Source organism: Tauraco erythrolophus, chromosome 1 (genome assembly GCF_009769465.1).
Source record: "Tauraco erythrolophus isolate bTauEry1 chromosome 1, bTauEry1.pri, whole genome shotgun sequence".
Classification (NCBI taxonomy): domain Eukaryota; kingdom Metazoa; phylum Chordata; class Aves; order Musophagiformes; family Musophagidae; genus Tauraco; species Tauraco erythrolophus.
This window is the reverse complement of record NC_141465.1, coordinates 106,846,402-106,868,918: the sequence shown is the minus strand read 5'-3', so window position 1 is coordinate 106,868,918 and position 22,517 is coordinate 106,846,402. Positions and strand designations below refer to the sequence as shown.

General features: G+C 39.0%; 1 protein-coding gene across 2 annotated transcripts; it reads right to left on the bottom strand.

Moving 5' to 3' along the window:
- Positions 1-241: 241 nt before the first annotated feature.
- VPS36 (vacuolar protein sorting 36 homolog) lies at positions 242-22,273 on the bottom strand. Of its 2 annotated transcripts, none has more exons than XM_009991724.2 (14): positions 22,144-22,273; positions 20,908-20,976; positions 17,334-17,404; positions 15,785-15,899; positions 14,234-14,323; positions 12,155-12,241; positions 8,873-8,905; positions 8,682-8,759; positions 8,144-8,278; positions 7,186-7,251; positions 5,872-5,936; positions 5,330-5,414; positions 2,441-2,517; positions 242-2,353 (listed from the first exon to the last, which is right to left on the bottom strand). In XM_009991724.2, the coding sequence occupies exons 1-14, from the start codon at positions 22,237-22,239 to the stop codon at positions 2,260-2,262; spliced, it is 1,161 nt and encodes a 386-aa protein (XP_009990026.2). In that variant the 5' UTR covers positions 22,240-22,273; the 3' UTR covers positions 242-2,259. The 2 variants fall into 2 exon arrangements, with proteins under 2 accessions (XP_009990026.2, XP_086468618.1); XM_086612492.1 differs by having other exon boundaries at positions 22,171-22,273.
- Positions 22,274-22,517: the final 244 nt, after the last annotated feature.

Below are 22,517 nucleotides of genomic sequence, written 5' to 3'. Positions count from 1 at the left end.
CAGGGCATTCTAATTACATTTAATTCTGCCTTTTAATTTAAAATCAAAACTGTCTTTTACTCTTTTGGGTGCAAAATGAGACAGCAAAAACAATATGTACTTCAAAAACCTGCCCCACTGAACCACAAGATTTTAATGTGTAAAGATTTTAAAGCTGTCCAAAACATTTAGGAAGAAGAAAAAAAAAACCAAGAGAACAGTCTACTTAAGAATTTTTTTTAATTTTCATTACTTTCTAGTAGTCATTTTCTCGTATGTATGTTTAAATTGTAAACCAGCTATACAATTTACCCTATAGATTTCTTCCTTGTAGGAAAAAAAGGTCAAGGAAAAATCTTGGGAAAGGAAAACGAGAAGGTACCATCATTCTAAATAGGCTGTGTTGTTATTGCTTAATTAAGATAATGAAGTGCTCAGGTTGCAGCAATGGAGGCTGAGAGTTTACACTTGGCATTTCCTTTCTGGCTTTGTTCTTCCTGCAGAAGACATGCCCCCTTGCGGGCAGAGGTTCAGGCCCATAAACCACTGGTCTGCCTTGACACGTCTGGGCACTGGGCAAAAGAAAGTTTTCACAAACCAGCTTGTCGGTTCGGAATTTCCTACTTTTCACTCCCTCCTTAGACGCGTGATGTTTGGCGCACCTTGCACGGATCTCTCCTGTGGGTTGTGGGGAGGATGAAGAAAAGCAGCAAGCTGTGAAGCTCCTGAAGAGACGATACTAGATGGTTAACAGTAAGAACAGTGTGGAACCGGTTCCTTCCGCTGAGTCAAATACATTAGTTTTAGCACCTTCATGAAACAGAGAAAAACTGCCCGAAAAGCACTGCATAAAAGTTTGCTCAGGACAAGGGTAAGAGGACAGAATTCCCTGATCCAAACAAGCATCCTATGAACCAAAAGCATCTCTGCACTTAACTCCTCATTGGCAGGCTCTTAACCTTTGTCTAAGCTAAGGTAACATCAAAATACTTCTGAAGATATTTTCAGGCTGTTAAAAGCCTTTTTTTTCCTTTTTTGTAATGCCAGTCTGGCCACGACAACCACAATGCAGTTACGTATATGTTGTCCATGCCCATACCTTGAGTGAATATTGTTATTTATTAAAACTGATCACTTCAAAACGCCAAAGATTTAAGTGGCGTGGATCGCAAACATCCACTTACAGTTATCACCACAGCAGATCTTCAAGTAACGTAACAACTCCACTGGAGTTATGAAAACTGAGACTATCAAATTGCATTCAGTGTGAACACAGGGTGAGGAACACCAAACAACGTAACACCTCGTGACTATTGAACACAGGGCGATAGCCTTCTTCCTCCCTTCAATAATGAAAGCATATTAATTTTCACATACAAGATATAAGCAAATGAGCTGTCTCTCCAAAACAGATAATAAGCTGACGAAATAAACAAATGATCTTTCATTAGAAGTACAAGATTAAAACCAAGCACGTTAAAGCACGGAGTCTGGTAGACTGACAGGAGGCTACTCCATTCTGCTGTACAAAGAGAGGACAGAGAAAGGGCACGGAAAGTGCTGCGTGGTGAGACAGGAAGGAAGATGTCAAGGAAAGAGAAGGGAGGAAGTCTGTGCTAACAATGCTTCTATCTGAGATATTAGCATAAGACATGACAAAATTAACACCGCGTTTCCTAGATTCACGTAACATATGTTACTCTCTCCTGCAGCAGGTTCTTTCTGTCTCAAAGTACAAGAACCCCAAGGTCCTCTCTTAGAAAACTGTTCACCACTTCAGGGAGAAGGGGTTATTCTACACTGGTTTGTTCCTTAGACCTCAGTACACACCGAAGTCACTTTTCTTATCGCTACAGACACATCTGTCTGCTTTGTTGCTCTAGACATAAACAAACCGAAATTGGAGTATGCAGTAACCCATCTTCTGTGTGCCAACCCTCATGGCAGACTACAGGGATATTCTCTCCACTTTCACTTGTGTGGAATCTTCATCTGACTTCTCTTGAAATGAGAAACTACAGAGCACATAAAATAAAACTTGAAACATGAGCTAGCCAGCTTGAGACAATTAACGTGCTTCTGACTTAGCGATTCCTATTTCCTTTCAGTTCCATGTAAGAGGATTCAGCACTTGAAATACCTGAGAACTGTAAAGCATTGCAATGTTCATCACTGTTGCAGTTGACTAACAAAATAAAAATTTTAAAGTCAGTTGTTGGAAGGGTTCTGCCCTCTGCTCTCTTGTTCAATTGTTACATAGCAAATTGTACAGATACTGCATTAGCTTTGCGTCAGAAATAAATTTGGGTAGAATCTCAAGCCTTCCACTGAATCATCTCTGCAAAGGTGGCCCATCTTTTCAGCAAGAAGCAGCCTAGAGAAAGCAAAAGAACATGTGCTGTATTACTCGAGGACAACACGGTAACAAAGGTATTATTAAACACAACCATTATTACTCTACCTTTCTTTAGCTAAGAGAACAGACATCCCCACCAGCTTAGCGAATTCGTCAGCTGTGAGAGAACCCTTTTCAGATACCTGTCAAAAAACAAACACACAAATAAACAAACTATAGGATTAAAAGAACAATGACATTCTCTCAGCTACTGAATCAGGTCCACCCTTGTGAAGTCATAAATTGGTAGCAAATCCCTTGTGAACACAACTAGTAAATAATTACAAGTATTTCCCCTTAAAAAAACCTCTTATGTATCCTGGGAAAATTGCCAAGTATAAAAAAGGAATATAGAAAAGAGTTAAATCTATAAAAAAAAAAAACCCACAGTACCCTTTCCTTCACATTTTTTTAAAAGATGCCTTGAGACAAAATGAGCGGAAAAATTAGAATAGCTCAGACAACAGTATACTCTCAGAATCAGTATTTACCCAGCCCAGATATGCTAAGTGATTCTGCAAGCAGTGAAGCCTAAGTGAGCAAATAACAGACCTGTTCAGAGCAGGTCATCGATTTAGAAATTTAAGTCATCTCAGATAGAAGCGGAGAATTTGAGTTCAAGGAGATTTAAAACATCCCCACTGCCTACAGAAAAATGCCCAAACCTTAGTACTCCACCCTATACCACGGCATACTGGAGGGATCAGTAAAAGCCACCATCACATTCAGATGACACAAAACATCAGCTCATTCTTGGGACTCAAAACTTTGGTCCCATTGTCTCAACCACGCTAGTCAATAATACATGCTAAAATGAAACCTCGTCCCACAAGTTGGACATGTGGATGCTTAAACTATTAGATATGAAGTCCAGCCCAGATAAACATATTTTATTACTCTACAAATCAGTAATTCTTCCATTTCTCCATTGCTTCAGATTCAAGAAAACTTGTAAATCCAGATGTAGTTGCCATTTCCTGCTGCCCACATAACTGGGTGGGGAGAGGTCTATTCTGCATCATTGTCAGCAGCAGCCTTTTTACAGAAACTCAGATTAAATTAGTTTTAACTTGTGATTTTATGAAGCTAAGTGATCAAATCTGAGTAATGGAAGTCAGCTATGCAATCTAATATGCATATGAGTGATTATCTTCTCAAACCACTACTCTCATCAAGGTTGACTTCGAGTTTCTTTGACTTCCATGTCATTTCTTGTGTCACCAGCTATTCAAAACCACATCTCTCTCCTGTGTGAAACCCTGTGACTTCCTTTCACTTCTTCTCAGAAGTTTCATGTTACTGTATATTATACTTTAAGTATGAAGACAGGCTGAGAGAGTTGGGGCTGTTCAGCCTGGAGAAAAGAAGAGAAGGCTCTGGGGTGATCTTATAGAAGCTTTCCAGTACTTAAAGGGGGCCTAAAGGAAAGCTGGAGAGGGACTTTTTACAAGGGCATGTAGTGATAGGACAAGGGGCAATAGATTTAAACTGAAAGAGGGGAGATTTAGATTGGATATGAGGAAGAAATTTTTCACTGTGAGGGTGGTGAGGCACTGGAACAGGTTGCCCAGAGAAGTTGTAGATGCCCCGTCCCTGGAAGTGTTCAAGGCCATGTGGGATGAGGCTTTGGGCAACCTGGTGTGGTGGAGGGCGTCCCTGCCCATGGCAGGCGTGTTGGAACTAGATGATCTTTGAGGTCCCTTCCAACCCTAACCATTCTATGATTCTATGTACAGGGTGCTTTTGGCCACAAGTCTGATCTCATCTTCCCTTTCCCTTATGGGCTGGCCTTCCTCATTCAAAGCCTCTCCCTTACATTTTTCTATGAAGTCGAAGTCTCATATTATGAAAATAAAACAAAAAAAAGGCACTTTGGTAATAAATGCACCATCTGTTGCTTTTTGCAATTGACCTAATTTTTATCAAGAAAAGGTTCTTCCTTTCCTTTCAAGGCGATAAGCACTCTTACTGAAGGCAACAAATTAATTAGAAACTAAAAATAATCAGAAGAAAATCTAAAATGGACCGAGTATTTTTCCGTAAATACAAGAGACTAAACTGAAAAGGTTAACGTATATTGAGAGATTTAAGCATTTTAATTTTGATAATTGGGATGGGATCTTTTATATACATATAAATTTCTCCTATCTAAAAGTCTTTTTGATGACAGAACGTTATATGGTAACAATCATGCAAAACTCACTGAAGAGTCTACCTCACGTATCAAGTGAGAAGGTGTCTTTCTTGACTGCCCAAGTCCTCTTTGACTTTGATGTTTAACTTTGGATACACTGAATCAGCCTTTATTCAACTTTATGAAAAACAAAAAATTACATCCCACTGATAAAGACACAGGAAAACGCATCAAACAGAGTGCAGAGGTAGCAAGACTACAACAGTTTACCACACTGAGCAATTTATACTATTTTTTTCCTGATGAAACTAGCTTAAGTCTATACACACTGCTGTCCAACTGAGTGCTCGTCACAGCAGCAAACTCAGCACAAGATGTTACACGTACCATATACTGTTTTATGAAATAAACCCAAACGAAACAACTGCCTGTATCAGCATCTAAGAGCTACTTTCACTGCCTTGAAGCACATTGTGTGCAGTGTCTGAAGTCCACTTCTGTTAAATTAAGTGCTTAATACACGCCATGAATTTCATTCTACAGCACAAAAGATTTGGAGGAAGGTTGAAGGTTAGCAAAGTTCAAAAGGAGATGGAAAAGTGATTTATTCTTTAAGGAGAAAGCAATGACTAAGACTATTGCCTGCACAGCACTTTGAAGATGAAAAGTGCTATTTTAGTATTACTGTTAGAAGATTTGGAAGTGGAATATTTTGTATTTCAAAACCTCAAAAGGAAATCCTGTACCTCAAGTTTTTATACCTAATGTGTTTAAATTTCCCCAGCACGGTCAAAACACTGAAGGAAATGAAGTACACTTACTGTCTCTAAAGCAGAAGCTACCATTTCCTCTTCGTTATGAGACTGGAGTTCAATCACCATCACACCACTGTCAAATATCCGAAGCCTAAGATCAAGAGAGAGTCAAAGTAACTAAAAACCCTGTGCACATCATGTATGGTCACATTTCTAGTTCATCCACACCTATAACCACATCAAAAAAGGAAAAAAACAAACAAACAAAAGGTCTGTAAAATGAACTTAACATTAAAAGCATTTTCAAAATCTGAAGAGACTGAAAGCAGCAGGGCATATGTCTGGGCTTAGTTAAATGCTTTTCCCAGTCTGAAAAAATGGTATTTGAAAAGAATACTGTCTTCCCAGCAAAATGAACCATGGTCAGAAATTCTTATTTTAACATGGCTGGTGGTGCACACAGCAGCATCCTTTAAGCAAAGGGTGACACTTTAAAAAAAAAAAACAAACCAAAAAAAATCTACTGCAGGTAAAACATTAAGTCATCCAAGCACCATGGTCTGACTTGCGAATGCCATGCTTTATAAACACATCTGTAAAGCTCTTACCTTAGTGGTAATTTTAGTGACTCCAGCATCTTACAAGCATTTACTAAATCTTCTGGTGACAGCAACTATGAAAACAGTAAAACATATTTATTCACAGCTTGCATTTCAAGTATACAGCATAATACCAAAACAAACAGTTTTAATAACTACAGCTATAAAACACACCAGGCTACACAACATTGTTAATTTTCTTCCTTTCTATTGTCCAGTCTATTTTCTCGGCTTCTATGCTCCTTTCTGTTCCCTTACTACATGTTCTATAATAATCATTCTTGCCCTGTTTACAGAAAGAATTGATATATTTGGTATTATGGTGGATGAGAAGCTCAACATGAGCCGGCAATGTGCGCTGGCAGCCCAGAAAGCCAACCGTATCCTGGGCTGTATCAAAAGGAGCGTGGCCAGCAGGTCGAGGGAAGTGATTCTGCCCCTCTACTCAGCTCTTGTGAGACCCCACCTGGAATACTGTGTTCAGCTCTGGAGTCCCCAACACAAGAAGGACATGGAGCTACTGGAACGAGTCCAGAGGAGGGCCACGAAGATGATCAGAGGGCTGGAACACCTCTGCTATGAAGACAGGCTGAGAAAGTTGGGGCTGTTCAGCCTGGAGAAGAGAAGGCTCCAGGGTGATCTTATAGCAGCTTTCCAGTACCTAAAGGGGGCCTACAGGAAAGCTGGAGAAGGACTTTTTACAAGGGTGTGTAGTGATAGGACAAGGGGCAACAGATTTAAACTGAAAGAGGGGAGATTTAGGTTAGATATAAGAAAGAAATTCTTGAGGGTGGTGAGGTACTGGAACAGGTTGCTCAGAGAAGTTGCAGATGCCCCATCCCTGGAGGTGTTCAAGGCCAGATTGGATGAGGCTTTGGGCAACCTGGTGTAGTGGAGGATTTCCCTGCCCATGGCAGGGGGGTTGGAACTAGATGATCTTTGAGGTCCCTTCCAACCCTAACCATTCTATGATTCTATGATTCTATGATTCTGTTTTGTAAAAAATGAAAAAAAAAAATCACCATTCTTTAGTATTCTCTGTCCTTTCAGTTTTCTTTCCAGATAAGGATGGATTTTGCCTTTTATATGGTATTATTAAAAGCAGTATATGTTATGACAACTTACAGAATATAAATAAACATTCGATGGAAGAAGGAGAAAGGAAAAAGGTAAAAATCTCTCATTTTAATAACGGGTTGATCACTTCATGCTGTTAGACGGGTAGAGTGAACAATTGGTAGGGAACATTTTTACCCTTTTTCTTTAATTTCCTTTAATTACCTTATCACATTTTATAAAATATTTAACAAACCCATTTCTCACCTCTAAACCTCGTGCCCGATTTACCAGACAGTACACTTCTGTCAGCGACATGATCCCTCCTCGCTCCTGTGTTAAGCACAAGACTGGTAAGAGAAATAGCATTAATCTACTGAACACAGTCTGTCAGCTTGTGTTTGACTGATTAAACAGGTAAAACTGAGGAGCTAAATGATGGACTTGAATGAAAAAAAACTACCACGTATTTCTAGCGTGAGAGATAGTTAGATTCTATCTCTAATCATTTTAAAATGCAAAACACTGATACTACATCCAAAGACTGTGAATTACTTTGATTTTAAAGCAGAGACTAAATCATAGGAACAAGGAATTTCAATATATTAAAACTATCAATGAATTTACCATTTTTACTTCAGACACACTCAGTTTTACATTCTGATCATAGTAGGTAGCACACAGCTTTCACAAAAATACTGCACTATGTATGCTTTTTAGCAGACACATAGCCTTATAAGTTTCAACATGAAATCTGACTTTTTAGTGAGAATCCTGAATTCTGTAATAGCTTCAGATAAATTAAAATATGATATATTACTAAGGGAGGGGGTAATCTATGTAATAACTCTGTGCTATATTTTACATAATGTTAAAGCAATTTAAAGACTGACTATTTGTACTTTCAAAAATCAGTCTTATATCACTCTTTCTGTGGCAAGGGATGAATACAGGGCTGTTGAAATAGAAGAAAGACTGCTCACGTGATTTTCTAAAGATCACTGATGTTTTGCAAATTAGAATTTGAGATGCCATTACTCCAAAGAAAAATTCCTACTTATATTTAAACTTCCCTATTCAGAAAGAAGATATATATTCCTTCCATAAACACTGACTATAAGGCTGCACTGCTATATCTAGGACTTCAAAAAGAGGCACGGTACTACAGCCAAAACACATTTACAGCAACACACGGAAAATGCTGCTGCAAAAATAGGTACTTTACCTCTAATGGTGTTTGCAGTATTCCAGCTAGTTGCTTTGCCAGTTGCATGTGGTAATGCGTACCAGATCCATGTGTTTCCCTAGTAACTGGATTAGCTATACCCATACTCAGTAGATAGGACTTGAACCTAATAGTCTAAACAAGTAAGTAAATAAAAAAGTACATCAACTAGTGAACGATTCTGGTTTTTAGAAGTCTTTGATTTTACTGCTATAAGACAGTTTTGGTGAATAAATCCATTCAGTTTACTACCAATAAAGTCAATTACTAGCAAAGAGAAGGCAACACTTAATTTATTTTTGACTAGCAGAGGTCAAAAATACGAAAATTTACACAAAAGCAGTAAAATCTTTGCTTTTAAGAAAGGGTCAAAAGAAAAGTTAACACCAAACAAGTAAGTCACTTTTACTTTATATAGAATTAAACCACAAAAAACCCAACCATGAAGTGTTCTTTATTAACATTATACTATTAAATGGATAGCTTTTTGCTTTGCATAGGAACATTTCTGTTGACTTTAAAAACAAAATTCATTTACCTCATCCTCAGTGATGTCACCTTGTTTTTCTTTAATCTTATTAGCTATTGACTTGGATAACTCCACCATTTCCTTAGCCTATCAAGAAAGACAGATAGATAAGTCAACTTTCAGCTCAACAGAGAAAACACGCTTAAAACTGAAAAAAAAACCAAGTGCAAATCTACTTGGATAAGTAACACATGCCCTACCTTCTCCATTAGTTTGCTAAGGTCCTCAAAAGCCTGAAATGAAAAGCAGACATTGCAGATCAATATAATTACAGCATTCAGCTTCATGGATAGAGCAAGCTGCCATTGTCCACCTATCCAAACTATCCATAAAAGCTGCTATCCCTTTAGATTAGTGTGTTACAATGTGAGATATTATATATAATTGGTTGATATATCTGGTTTATATCAAGTCTTAAAATCAAAATTATACAACCCATAAAACACAAAGAATGAAGAAAAGAATCAATCACACACTTTTCTAGTATGTGAATATGATTTACGAACTCCATATGACAGGAAGAAACAATGGGATACTGAAGCCCAGAAAAGATTGAACTGTCTATGTTTACTACACACTCCTAAAACCTGGGGGAAGGTTTCTTGGTGGTGATGGTGGATTTTCTTCCGACAGTTAACCCTCACTCACGGTGATCTATTGTTTCTGGCCGGCAGTTAGCCACCAGCTGTAAAGCTACAGAAGTACTCCTGACAAGACAATTTTACTTTAATCAGTAGACGTTACTAAGTTAGGAAGAAAGAGTCATTTAAAATGAGCAAGGAAGAGGGTACATGCTTTCACATGTACGCTTAACTGAAGAGACAGAAACCTCTGAAAACGTGTGGCAACATCGCTTCATTTAAGTATCACATACATAGGAACAGTGGTGCTACCACAATAAACAGAAAAGTTAAAAACCATGAATGAAATAAGGTCCATGACCCAAATCATCAGATTTTAAAAAATTATGATAAAAACTAGATAAAAAGCGTTCTCTGAAAACTCCAGTTGTTGGACCTAAAAACCAAAAGCAAGGGAAAGGTCTAAGAAACCTTTTATTTTGTTTCCACAAAAAATATGTAATAAACTGGACATCCATCATAGGAACACAATTATATCAAGTCTATTGAGCTTAGTAAACTGTTATGGTGTCAAATACAACAATTCTACAACAACCCACAACGGGCGTTTTTAGGCTTTAAATAAAACATATTTTTAAAAAAAAAAGCTGAAGGTATACTGAAATTCAAAAGTTTTAGCGATGATAACCAACTAGCATTAAAAATTTATGCTAAAAAAACCCAACCAAACAAAAGAAGAGTTAGCAACTATGTTAAAAAGCAACTCTAATTTCTCCCATCCTCAGCAACACATATTGAGCCTTCTCACCCACTTCTCTCAAATATATGACAACATGCCCAGGTGGTCACCTTTTCAAACAACCTTTTTTGAACAACTGGTGTGAGAAAAATTCCTGAACCTTTTCAGGTAAATCTTGCCTGACAGCAGCACCCAAACCCTCCAGCCACAAGTAAAGAAGGTTGTCCAGTTACAGTATGTCAAATAACCAGCAATACATCTTGCCTACAGCTTCTAGCCATCACTTCTATGAAATTCCTAGCTTATTCTGACTAATCCTCCACTAGAAAGACATATTTTAACAGAATTTATGCAGGAAGACCCAATTGTTCCCATCTACATGTAGACACCTGACTTAGAAGCTACTGGTCTGAGATTCAACATGCAAAGAAGAGAAAGAGATGCCTCCAGGAAGGGACAGGGTTTGCTTTTCATCTGAATCCCTCCTAATGGTGCCAGTGTTTCTCCACTAACCGGAGAAATCTAGCCTCTTAACACTTGGTACCCAAGCCAGGTATGCAAAATTAGGTGGGACAAAGCTGAGTCCAAGGGGAAAGAAAAAAAAAATATACCACTGTATAACAACAATGTACCACTGTCAGAACAAAAGCTTCTCTTTGGAATATTTCTTCTTGCTTCCTAATCTGCCAAATTCAGTAATTTACAATAGATTTCCCAATCTCTATTGTAAATCAAAGTCCTTCTACTGTACTTGTATATGATATCAACAAAAAGTTTTCTAACAAGGCTTTTCCTAGCTTATTTCTAATCTCCATAACCTGCATGAAAACATCGTTCATCAAAAGAACCCTTGATTTAGCTAAATAAACAGCATGCTGGGTCTAACTCCTCCTCTGCCTGACTCACCCAGGGCAGGCCTGGAAACAAAGGGGAATGTGCACACACCTAACAAGAACTTCCTCAGATAAACAAAAGGCTAAAGAACTGGATTCTTATCAGCAGTGAACAGCAGATGCAGGAAGCCTTTTCCTGGAAGCCAGGGCACCATTTTTTAAATTAAGTCATTTATAACATTTAAAGTCGGAGGAAGGCAGGATTTTACAAGTCATGGTTTTCCTCCGTACATACAACACGTATAAATGGATTTCTTCTACTCTCTGACAAAGCTACTAAAGGAAAAAATAACCAGACAATACCTTTTGAACTATATACACATGCGTGTAACCACAATACCTTTTGAACTACACACAGAACTTCATTCATTACGTTCTTCATAAACAGAAAAGAAAAAGTTTAACGCTACCAGTATCTGAAACAGCACGCGGCCTGCAAAACTACTCTAATTTTCTTACATACCAGAGCAGTGAATGCCTTTTTTTACTGTGGCACACTGAATCCCATGAAGCTTTGCCATAAGCATGAACCCGTAGCGTGTAGTTAATGAGTACTTCTATACTAATATCTACACCAAGACTGAGTCAGACTATTTATGAGGATATTGCTCCCATGTATATATGACAAAATTAGTTGCCTGTTATCCATCAGTATTGATATCTGGAATTCAATCACTGTACTGTTTCTGGGGAAAAAGATGGTCTCCATCTAGCCCAAGCATTTTGCACAGATACTTGTAACATCTTGCTGATGCCTGGACTGCAGAACATTTTACTATGATTATAACCCTAAATCTAGCAATTAAAAAGTGAATATTTGTAAGATGAAAACCTAACTGCACCACAATTATGTGTAGACACTTAGATCAGCATATTCTTCTTAATGTATATTGAAACCATAATTAGCTCTAAAAGAAGAAAAAAAAACCCAAACTTGTAATAGTCTGTTTCTGCAGGTGCCTTTGTGTTCTGCTTCCCCTGACGAAAAGTCACTGAACCCAGATTCCTAATTCTACAAAACTAATTTCATAAATATACACTGCTAGTTTCAAAGAACGGTCTTCTTGAAAGGGACTGTTTAAATGAAGCATCCTTACATATACTGAAAAGTCAGTTAAACAAAGTGACTAACTAGAAATTATACACTCTTAATCAATTCAGACTTCTCAACAAAAACAATATGTAGACTCAGCTGCCCCTAAAAGAAAGTGTGAATGAATGTAAATGGCTCAGACAGGTGGTTGGCCTTGAAACTTGAGTAGTATTTACCTCGGAAATGTTTTTGTCAGTCTCTTTTCTTTTTTCCTCTAATTTCCTTTCGATTCCTACAATTCCTACAGCCCTTATTCTTCGTGCCTGCAAAAGAAAATAATGAAAGGAATCAAAATAGGAAATGCTAAGTTTTCTCATTCGCCTCACTCTAAAAAACCTTGCATTAGAAGACAGGAAATGTTCCCCCAAAGAGCTGATATCATGCATACAATATTTCATGTATTTCTTGAAAGTATTTTTCAACCAGTGTCAAAAAATAAAACATAAATGTAGAGCACATATGAATTTTCTGTAGTAGACAGATAATAAGATTATTATATTGAAGCTGTTACTACGAAGACATTTGATAGCCTGATCCAGACTGAATATTCAAGCTCCTCTCAGTTAAAGCCTCCCAAGTCCCTGTGAACATCTGTACTAGAGCTGTGGAAACACGTGAGTGTATCTAACCACGATTACCTCAAAAAATGTAGCCTGAAAAAAACATAGCCACAGAAACACAATGCTAAGTGCAGTCTAATTAACCTTGCTGAGCAGAATCACTATGGAGGTGATGATGAATCTTTCATTTGATGCCAAACATGTTTTAGAAAGGCTGGTACCTAAGTGACAGTGGTGCCAGCCCTCAAATCTCTGACTGGTGTTAATGATTTGCTATGACCTAAGAATAAGAACAGGAGGTAAGGCACTTTCAGTAAGTGATTCCAGATGCAGGGTACAGGCTTCCTCATTAGTCCATCAAAGGCAACTATGTTTATAGGTACTACATTTACAAATACATGATTTGACATCGAACAATGTTTAAATCATCCTATTTCATTTATACTGATATGTGTTCAATATATTCAGATATTCAACATACACAGAGAAACAACATGCACCTAGAAGTATGCAGATAGATAAAGAACGCAATCTAACATGTGACAGAGATTTTCCATAACAACTGTTCATTTAGAACACACATTTAAATCAAACATATATAGGTTCCAAACAGTTATATAAAAGTTGCATGTCATATATTTGACTCCCAGCCACAAAAAAAACAAACAGAAAACCAACAGAAATCACAATTGAGAACAAAAATCCTTCAGCTTCATTAGATCCCTCATGTTGAATAAAATTATATTCAAATATTTGTATATGTATATAAATATTTGCATAGTTACGTGTGTGTGTCTGAGACCATAAAATAAATGGAGCTCATTATCAACTATGCCAAGAGCACCCTGGCTTGTATCAGAAATAGTGTGGCCAGCAGGTCTACAGAAGTGATCGTTCCCCTGTATTCAGCACTGGTGATGCCACATCTTGAATATTGTGTTCAGTTTTGGGCTCCTCACTACAAGAAAGACACTGAGGTGCTGGAGAGTGTCCAATGAAGGGCCATGAAGCTGGTGAAGGGTCTGGAGCACAAGTCTTATGAGGAGCGGCTGAAAGAACTGGGGTTGTTTAGCCTGGAGAAAAGGAGACTCAGGGGAGACCTTATCACTCTCTACAACTACCTGAACGGAGGTTGTAGTGAAGTGAGTGTCAGTCTCTTCTCCCAAGTAACAAGTGACAGGACAAGAGGAAACGGCCTCAAATTGTGCCAGGGGAGGTTTAGGCTGGATATTAGGAAAAATTTCTTCACCAAAAGGGTTGTCAAGCATTGGAACAGGCTGCCCAGGGAAGCGGTTGAGTCGCCATCCCTGAAGGTATTTAAAAGATGTGTAGACGTGGTGCTTAGGGACATGGTTTAGCGGTGGACTTGGCAGTGCCAGGTTAACGGTTGGAATGGTTGGACTCAATGATCTTAAAGGTCTTTTCCAACCTAAACAATGCTATGATTCTAAGAGAGGCCACAGTGTTCTCTATCAGGTGAAAACTCCAAAGGAGAAACTTATCTATGCCAGTGAAGAAACAAGCAAAGTAAAGCTGAATTCCTATATATGTGCCCACAGTGTTTGTTAGAGGCGTGCCAGATGCAGTATATGGCAGCAGCAAGAACTAGAACAAGAAATTACATAGAGATTTTGCACTTAAGCTAAACAAAGTTACATATGACATACAGAAGAATGTCAGAAGATCTGCACATACCTGTGGATCCTTGTTAACTTGAATAGTCTGACCAGCAGGCATGTTCTCCCATCTCCTTTGTATGATTTCTTCTGATAATCGTCTATAGAACTGCGAACATTGAAGTGACAACACATGTTTCATAAACTGTGCAAAGTACCTCTGGGTATTTTTAGCATCATGGTGGTAGATGAAACAAACTTCACTAAAAGACAAAGCATGGTAACACCTACATATCCACAGTGAAACATTAATTACCTGGAAATTCTTAATGTCCAGTCTTCAAAATAAACACATTAGAGGAGAAACCATATAGTTACTAGTTAAACTTGTATGAGTACTTCTACTGCAAAGCGTTTTTTCCAGATATTCAGAATGTTCCAAAACATGCTAAAGTTAAAAAATGTTAAGGTTTGCTCAGAGACGGGCTTTTAAAAGGAAGGAAAGATGATCGATCCCATTATTGATCTGTTAATTCAACAGTATAAAGACAATCACATAGATCAATTACACTTACTTGTTTATTGCCAATATCAGAAGGTGGCATTAGTTAATTAGTTATCAGTAAGTGTATCTCACTGACCAAAAACCATAAAGAAAATCTATTCCATTCTTATGGCTGTTCAAAGTTCACAGGAAAGCATTTTGAAGTCATAAAGACAAGGTGTGGAGTGTAACTGATACACTAGACAACCAGTAAGCATAGTAAGTTTGATTCTGAGACACAAACATTAATATTAAAATAAATAAGGTTATCATTAGGCAAAACACCTATATGTTTACAACTAGGCATAAATTCACACCTGTCTTAAGCTGAAAACTACTCACAAAGAAATGAAAGTGAGTCTGATCATGCACATGCATTTATGAGACACATATAACTAATTCACGTTGAAAATCTGATTTTCTGCAGTTAACAGGCATGGATTTTTTCAAAGTTAAAGTTCTCAGTCTCTTCAAGTGAGGATCCTATACTGTGAAACTTCTTTACAGAGTGTAATTTATTTGTTTTTTTAGGAAAAGCCTTCTTTTAAATGTATATTGCATTTTTTTAGAATGCTCAAAGCCTTTGAGATTTGGTGTAGGTAAAAAAAAAAAGATTTATAAAACATAAAATGAAACAAAGCTCTGAGGCAACAAAAAGTGTTCAGCAATAACAACAGAGACAATTAGGAATAAGTTGCTTGATTCCTGCTCAGTAGAGGGTTAGCTACAAAGAAACATATTTTAGTCTGTCAACAAACATCTAACATTTCAGAGATGTCATTTTGGAAAACCCTATGTTCAATTTAAAAGATAAAAAAAGGAAGTGTAAGATTATATTAAAATTACAAAATTAAGGACGAAGTCTAATAATGCCTCCTGACATTTTTGGAACTCTATTTGCATTATTTAACCAAAGTATAAAACCCTGAAGACTCATCGTGTTTGTCTTCAAAAAGGATGTACTTGGAAAAGCTCCACCTCAAAAGTAAACACGGAAAGATCATGGAAAATTATCACTAACACAGCAGGAGGATAAAGGCATGTCCAAAGATCTGATGTGCTGGGCTTGCATGGTATGAAACTTACCTCAATCTGCCCATGCTCTTTGAAAGAAAGTTTGATGTAGGAATATTTGCTGCTTTGGAATGGACCAGGCTCTTTGTTCGAAGAAGCGGGATGAAGATGAACGACTATTTTGGCACTAAGAAAAAGTTAGAAGTAAAGAGAAGAGAAGAGGCAGCTTTCTGTAATACCTAAAAAAATTATTTCTACAATCAAAGCTAAGCATTTAATCAAAACCTGTATAAACTTTATCTCACATAAGAGCTAAAGTACGTGAAATAATGCTTTATGTTTGTGCATCAACATTTAAGTATTTTGACTCAGTATTACAGTAGATCTTGCATAAAAACTACTTTATCCTCTAAAACAGCAACACCTCACAAATTTAAAATGTACTCACCACCTTCTTAAGAAATAAACGTAACAAATTTTAACATTTCAAGCAACAATTTCTGAAAATCAATTAAGATTTAAACTAATTGTCAAGTAGTAATTTGATTTGGCTTTTGACTTGCAATAACTACTGCCAAAATACACTCTCTTTGTCACAGGAAAACAAAAGCTCTCAATATTATGTTTAATCTCTCCCACTTGTACATGCCACTTGAACACTGTACGTGAATTCGTCCAAAACCAACATTCAAAGGTAACGTGCATGGAAATAACAGTCTAAAATGACACCTACCACCAAAACAATCCTTCGGACAGCATTATTTTAGAATCATGGAATCATGGAATGGTTTGGGTTGAAAGGGACCTCCAAGATCATCTAGTTCCAACCCCCCTGCCATGGGCAGGGAAACCCTCCACTACAACAGGTTGCTCAAAGCCTCATCCAACCTGGCCTTGAACATAACAGACTGCAATCACAGCATGACTGCAAGTCCGTCATTCCTATTTCATTTGACTGATACTTTTTTCATGGGTCTTTATTTACTTGACTTCTCTAGCATTAGTGAATTACCTAATTTCTTCTGGATACTCCCAACTCAGTACCTTACGCATCTGACCTCCAGCTGCAAGCAGATGTCAGCTACATATCTATTTCTCCGGTTAATATTTTTTCTCTTTTTCTTGTGAAACTTCTTTGTACACATACCATACTGAATTGGTTCTTCAAGTGAGTGGGAACACTTGAGCTCCTTCTAGCCACTGCCAGCATTTCCATGCTCAAAATCAATCATATGGTCACGAAAAGTTATATAACATGGGACCTGGCAGTTTCTATCCTCAACCATTTCTGTGGCACAAAAGACTAAAATTAGCTTTCAAATTTAGATCCAGCAAAATCGCCGTTGTCATTTATGACTAATCAAATTAAAATGGCAAGCTACAACACATACTTGCTAAGTGATTACGAGACACTTATTTTACAGATCACATGAAACACTGCTTTGTCATGACTCTCCTATACATTTGATGTCACGTGAGAAAAGCAGGTCCTTATGGCTGTCAAGCTGGAAATTTGGATTGCAAATGGAACCTACCATGAATTAACACATAATCTTGGGTAACTCACATAACACGCATGTGCAAACTATCCATCTGAAAAAGACAACGTCTATCACCTTACCTTTTTCCTATCCCAGCTGCTTGCTCTTCAATAAAGACAATCTGAGACAGAGGTACAGCAATGCAGCACTCCTGGAACAATCAACGTGAACACAAGTGAAATTAAAGTCATATCCTGACTATTCCTTCTCTATAACCAAGTGTTCTCTTTCCTCATTTCACGAACATTAAAGAATTCTGCAGGTGCTGCCTAGGGCACTCCATATGTAATATGATGATAACAATAGAAACAATCTATTAAAGAGAAATATAAGTAGAAAACAAAAAGTTGAAACTGAGTTCTAGATAATAATTTAAAAAAAAGTGTCAATGTGTCGACTTTAGACACCTCAAGCTAGATTCATAGGACTGGGGAATTTAACAAATCTTTAGTATCTAAGTTCAAAATTTAAACACTAAAATTTCCACACTACTGCAGCTTATCCCTGTAGGTGCACAATGCTTATAGGTTCTTAACATTTGTGCACTGGCATTACTTTGGGAGCTAAAACAATATCTAAAAACACCAGTCTTTCAAGCGTTGTACCTCTAAAAAACCCAGACTATCCTCTGAGTGGAATGAGAGTTTATCCATCTATCCTCCACCCAGGGATTTAATCCAGCAGTCAATGCATCTCAACACACATTTATTGGACTGTGCTTTAGATAAAACAAAGTAGAGCAAGAAACAAGACTGTATCCATCTGTGGGAGACTAACCTAGCCAGGCTAAACTCTTTCTATATACGCTGGAGACAGAAATTGCTCTAGGGAGAGATTCAAAGCATCTAATTAGGTGCGTGGTCTTGCTTTGGTGAATATCCTGCGGTGAATGTTGTCTTCCTCACAATAGCTTGGTGATCAACACGGTTACCCAGAACGCAGGAAACAGGTTACATTCCCTCTCTGAACTTTGCTCTTCCATCCGTCACGAGGGTGTGCCTAACACCCAAATTACAACAAATGCTGCTATGATGTCCTCCCAATCCCTACTACTGAGAGTGTTCCTCTTTGCATAGAATAATTAAATATTCGTTAAATTGGAGATTAGGGAAGTATACATGCAGGAACTCCGCCTAATGAGTAAATCTCTCATTGGGAAAAAACGTGGGTTGTACTTCCTGTTCTAAGAACTCTTAATGCAAGCCATTTATTTTCTTCCATGGCTCCAGATTCTACAGCTATTACACAGAACAGTTACTGTTTGTAAAATGCCCACATAGCTCTGGACACTATAAATATAGGCAAAATGATACTTCTGTTAAAAAACCCAAACAAACAGTTCTTGAAAATGACAGGAGAGTCCAACTATATATAGTATGTACACTGTCAAAAAGATTGATTCATTTAGTTCATACCTAGAAAGTTATATTGTAAGCACAAGGACTTAGAATCACGCCTTCCTGGTGAGAGAAGCAAGAGGAAGGGATACAGAGAGAGGTATGTGTTAAAAACTCTGTGAGTTTATTTGAGTATTTTTTTCCTAATGTCTCATGTTCACATTATGCATGATTTTATGATTTATATAAATCTGGCTACACAACAAACTTAAAAGAATTACTTTTTTTTTCCTTTGGAAATCACTATATTTTCTACTCTGTATGTAACAGCAGCAGCTATAAAACACAGCTGTCTGGTTTTGTAAAAAGGTTTGCTAGGTTAACCTAATGACAAGTGTCCCATTTATTACTAAAGTTTGCTGACACAGTAAGAGGGGACTCTCTACAAGTTTATTCTAGGTAAGCTAGCTAAGATTTCTACAGCCAACATTATATCACAGCTGAGCTTAGCCAGCAACTCACCATGAAAATAAAAGGACACTGTGGTCCCCATGTTTCAGTACTAAAAGCTTGAGAAAGGATCAGCCTCCTTTACTGCATTAACAAAGTTATTTTAGATCTAAAATTAAAAAAAAAACCTGGCTTTGCTGACACGGAATTGGTCTGTACTAGATCAGAACTGGGTAATTTTTACCCATCCTCTGGCCCTATGTTTCTGCCTCTTCTCTTAATCAAGCCTGGAGCTTGTCAGAATCTTTGCTGAGTTAAATTAATTTGCTAAAAGAAAACTATTTTGCTTATTCTCCAAGTTTCTTCTTTGCTGATTTAGCAAATTCAATTATCTTGATACAAGAAATCATGCAGCCTAAGAGCAGGGGGAGAAGCCGGGGACAAGAGATGAATGCCTTCCTTTTGTTGGGAAGGAGAGAACGGGAATATGGACAGTTGTTAGATTTGCTCAAGCCACAACACTTAATGTTACTCCAAGCAAGTAAAACGTCCAAGGGAGAAGACTGGAAGCAGTGCACATTGCAGTACATGCCCACCTGTCAAGACGAGATGCTGATGAACAAATAAGAGGCGATTCACACAGACAGTTCAGCACAACTAAATTATCTCACACTGACTGTGCCAAAAAGAATTGATTTATACAGAATAGTTCATGATCTGGACAATCAACCCCTGATTTCTTTAACAGTAACCCCACCCTGTGGACCAGCTCTCAAAACATTTTGAAAAATTTGTAATAAAAATAGTTCTGCTGTTCCTGCAAACAATCCCTAAGGAAAAAATATACTGCTTTGCCAAATTAAGAACATCCTTGGTGACCTCACCTTTAGAAGGCTCTTAGTAGGCTTTGGAGCAAGGGTTTGGGTGTGAGAGGTGCTTCAGCTATCCTTGTGCAAAACTAGTCCACTGATATATGACAGGCCTTTGAAAAGCCATCATCTGCACAACGCTTTGTCTAAACTTTGGCTTCCAGGGCTAAATTTCTAAAAGATTCTGTTCAGTACAAGCATAATCCAACTTGGTTCTGAAGAGGACTTATCCTTCAACTGCAGCTGCAAAGTGGTGAACGTTGTCACAGTCTACGTTTAGAGTCTGTAGTCTTTCCCACCCATTTCTAGCCTGCAATCTCAGGCTGTGGCTTGATGATACAAAGCATTCAGGAATCAGCAGCAGTATTACACTGTAGTTCTGCCACTGCCACTTAACCTCCGAGTTAATTCTCCAAAGCAGTACAGACAAATATTCTGGCTTATTGAAGGGATGGTTCAGCACAAGAACAGGCAGTTGGGAGGGTAAGACCTGTACAAAAGAATACTGCCACCGAACGCATCCTATTATTAAATCATGGTCTGGGACTATATGCTGGGAGCAGAAGACAGGGAAACTTGGACTTGAAAACAATGAAGAAGAAAAGGTCTTGGCAGATAAAGAGCATAGGAGAGGAGTTTACATTATTATTTGCCTGACATATTCAACTTCAGTCTCAAAATCAACGTTTTTTAGCACGATACCAGACTCTTTTCTCCTCTATTTTTGTGCCGTAGGAAAGGAAAACATATACGATTCGTTCCCATCCCTCCTCATCACTGTATGATTATTTTGTAAAGCAGAATTGGGTGAGAGAACATTCCTGTACATAATTTTGTTTCCACTGTAAGCCAAAAAATGGACTATACTTGTAAAACAAAACAGACACAAAGGAAAGAAAAATCTCCTCTCTGTTTGCAGTCTTTTCATTGCAAGCTACCTGTTGTTTATTATGGAATTTACAATTGAATGGCATAAAAGAGACAAAAGTGGGACTTACATGATTCTTCTGATCCCTCCAGATTAGTCTGTGCGTGCTAAGCAGTAATACTCCACTATCAAACTTGACCTAAACAGGAAAAATAAAACATATGAACAAGAAATTTAACCAGTAAGTTGCATAAATACTGATCTTGGAAACATTACACGCTACCACAACACAGCAATCAGATTCAACAAGTCAATATTTTGAGAACGCTCTCTTTTTTTTTTTCAGAAAACATAATAAATGAAGTTTAGGAAACAATGGAGAAAATTAGTATAAAAGGATTAGATGGATACACACAAACTTCCTTTTTCAACAGTATAAACTTTCCCCCAGGAAATCCTGAAGGATCCTCCCTCCATATGCCATGCAAGATATATAAACATTCCTAAATATCGTATTTTAAGCAAGGCTATTGGCTTTGGAACACTATTTGCTGACAAAGAAAATAAAAGTCACACAAAAAAGCAAAGCAACCTAGTAAGAAGATGCTACGAACAGTCTGAAATCCTCTGGCCTATCACATAGGAGTATTGCTTCTGTCCATTTTATTGTTGAGTTCTTTATCAGACAGTCATCGGTATTTGGAAAAATCTGTGTTAATAAGTTGCTTCCTACTTGTAAAACCAGAGTCACGTTTTTACAGCATTTCATGAGGGTATGCACCTACTCTGGTGAGGGAAAACAAGGAGAGCTCAAGAGTTACTCCGATAATTGAGCAGGCTCAGGTGAGAGCAGAGGGCAGGAGCGCACCCTCCACGATCAGGGTTAAAAAGCACTTTACGGCCACGGCGATGACTCGAGTGAATGGTACGGCACGTCCTGCACACGCCATCAAAGCCAAAGAGCACAGCTCGCTGCGTGGAGCACCACGGGGAAGCGCTGGGCCCCTGGCACAGGAAGTGGCAGCCCGAGCAGCGGACATCGTTTCATGACAGTGACACGAGCTTCGCACATCCCATGGGGATGCCAACCCTCCCTCCATGGTACACACACCGCCCAAGGCCTTTCTCACTCCCACGAAGCCTGGATCTCCTCCCTAACCTTCTCACAGAGCCAAATCCTGACAGACCCTGGAGCAAAACGTACCGTCCCCCCACACCTCGGATGGATGCTCCGCCTGCAGCCCAGGCCCCTCCGCACCCCTGTCTCGCCCTCCTTGCCCGGTACCACCCCTAATCACGTCCCCGCTCAGCTGGGGCCCCGGTCAGCACCGTGCCGCCAGGCCCCGCGCAGGGCCGCTCCCGTCACCTTCTCCTCCCCGTCGCAGAGGCGCACGCCGCGCTGCTGGATCACCAGCGTCTCCCCCAGCTCCAGCAACCCGCTGGTCCACGAGAACCTGTCCATGGCGGGCGCGCAGCCCGTTCCCCTCCCTCGCAGCCGCCGGCAGACCAGGCCGCAGCCGTCCCTCGCCGCCCGCAGCCGCCGGCAGCCCAGGCCCCATCCCCGGCTGCCCCGCGCCCTCTAGCGGCAGCCTGAGGAGCGGCCGCCATCTTCCCGCCGCAGCGGGGTGCGATGGGCCGCCCCCCGCTTCCCACCGCCCCTCGCTCCCACGCCCGCCCCGCCTCCCCAACGGACCCCGCCAACCCCGCCCGGCCGCCGCACCGGGCGCGGCCGGCGCCGCC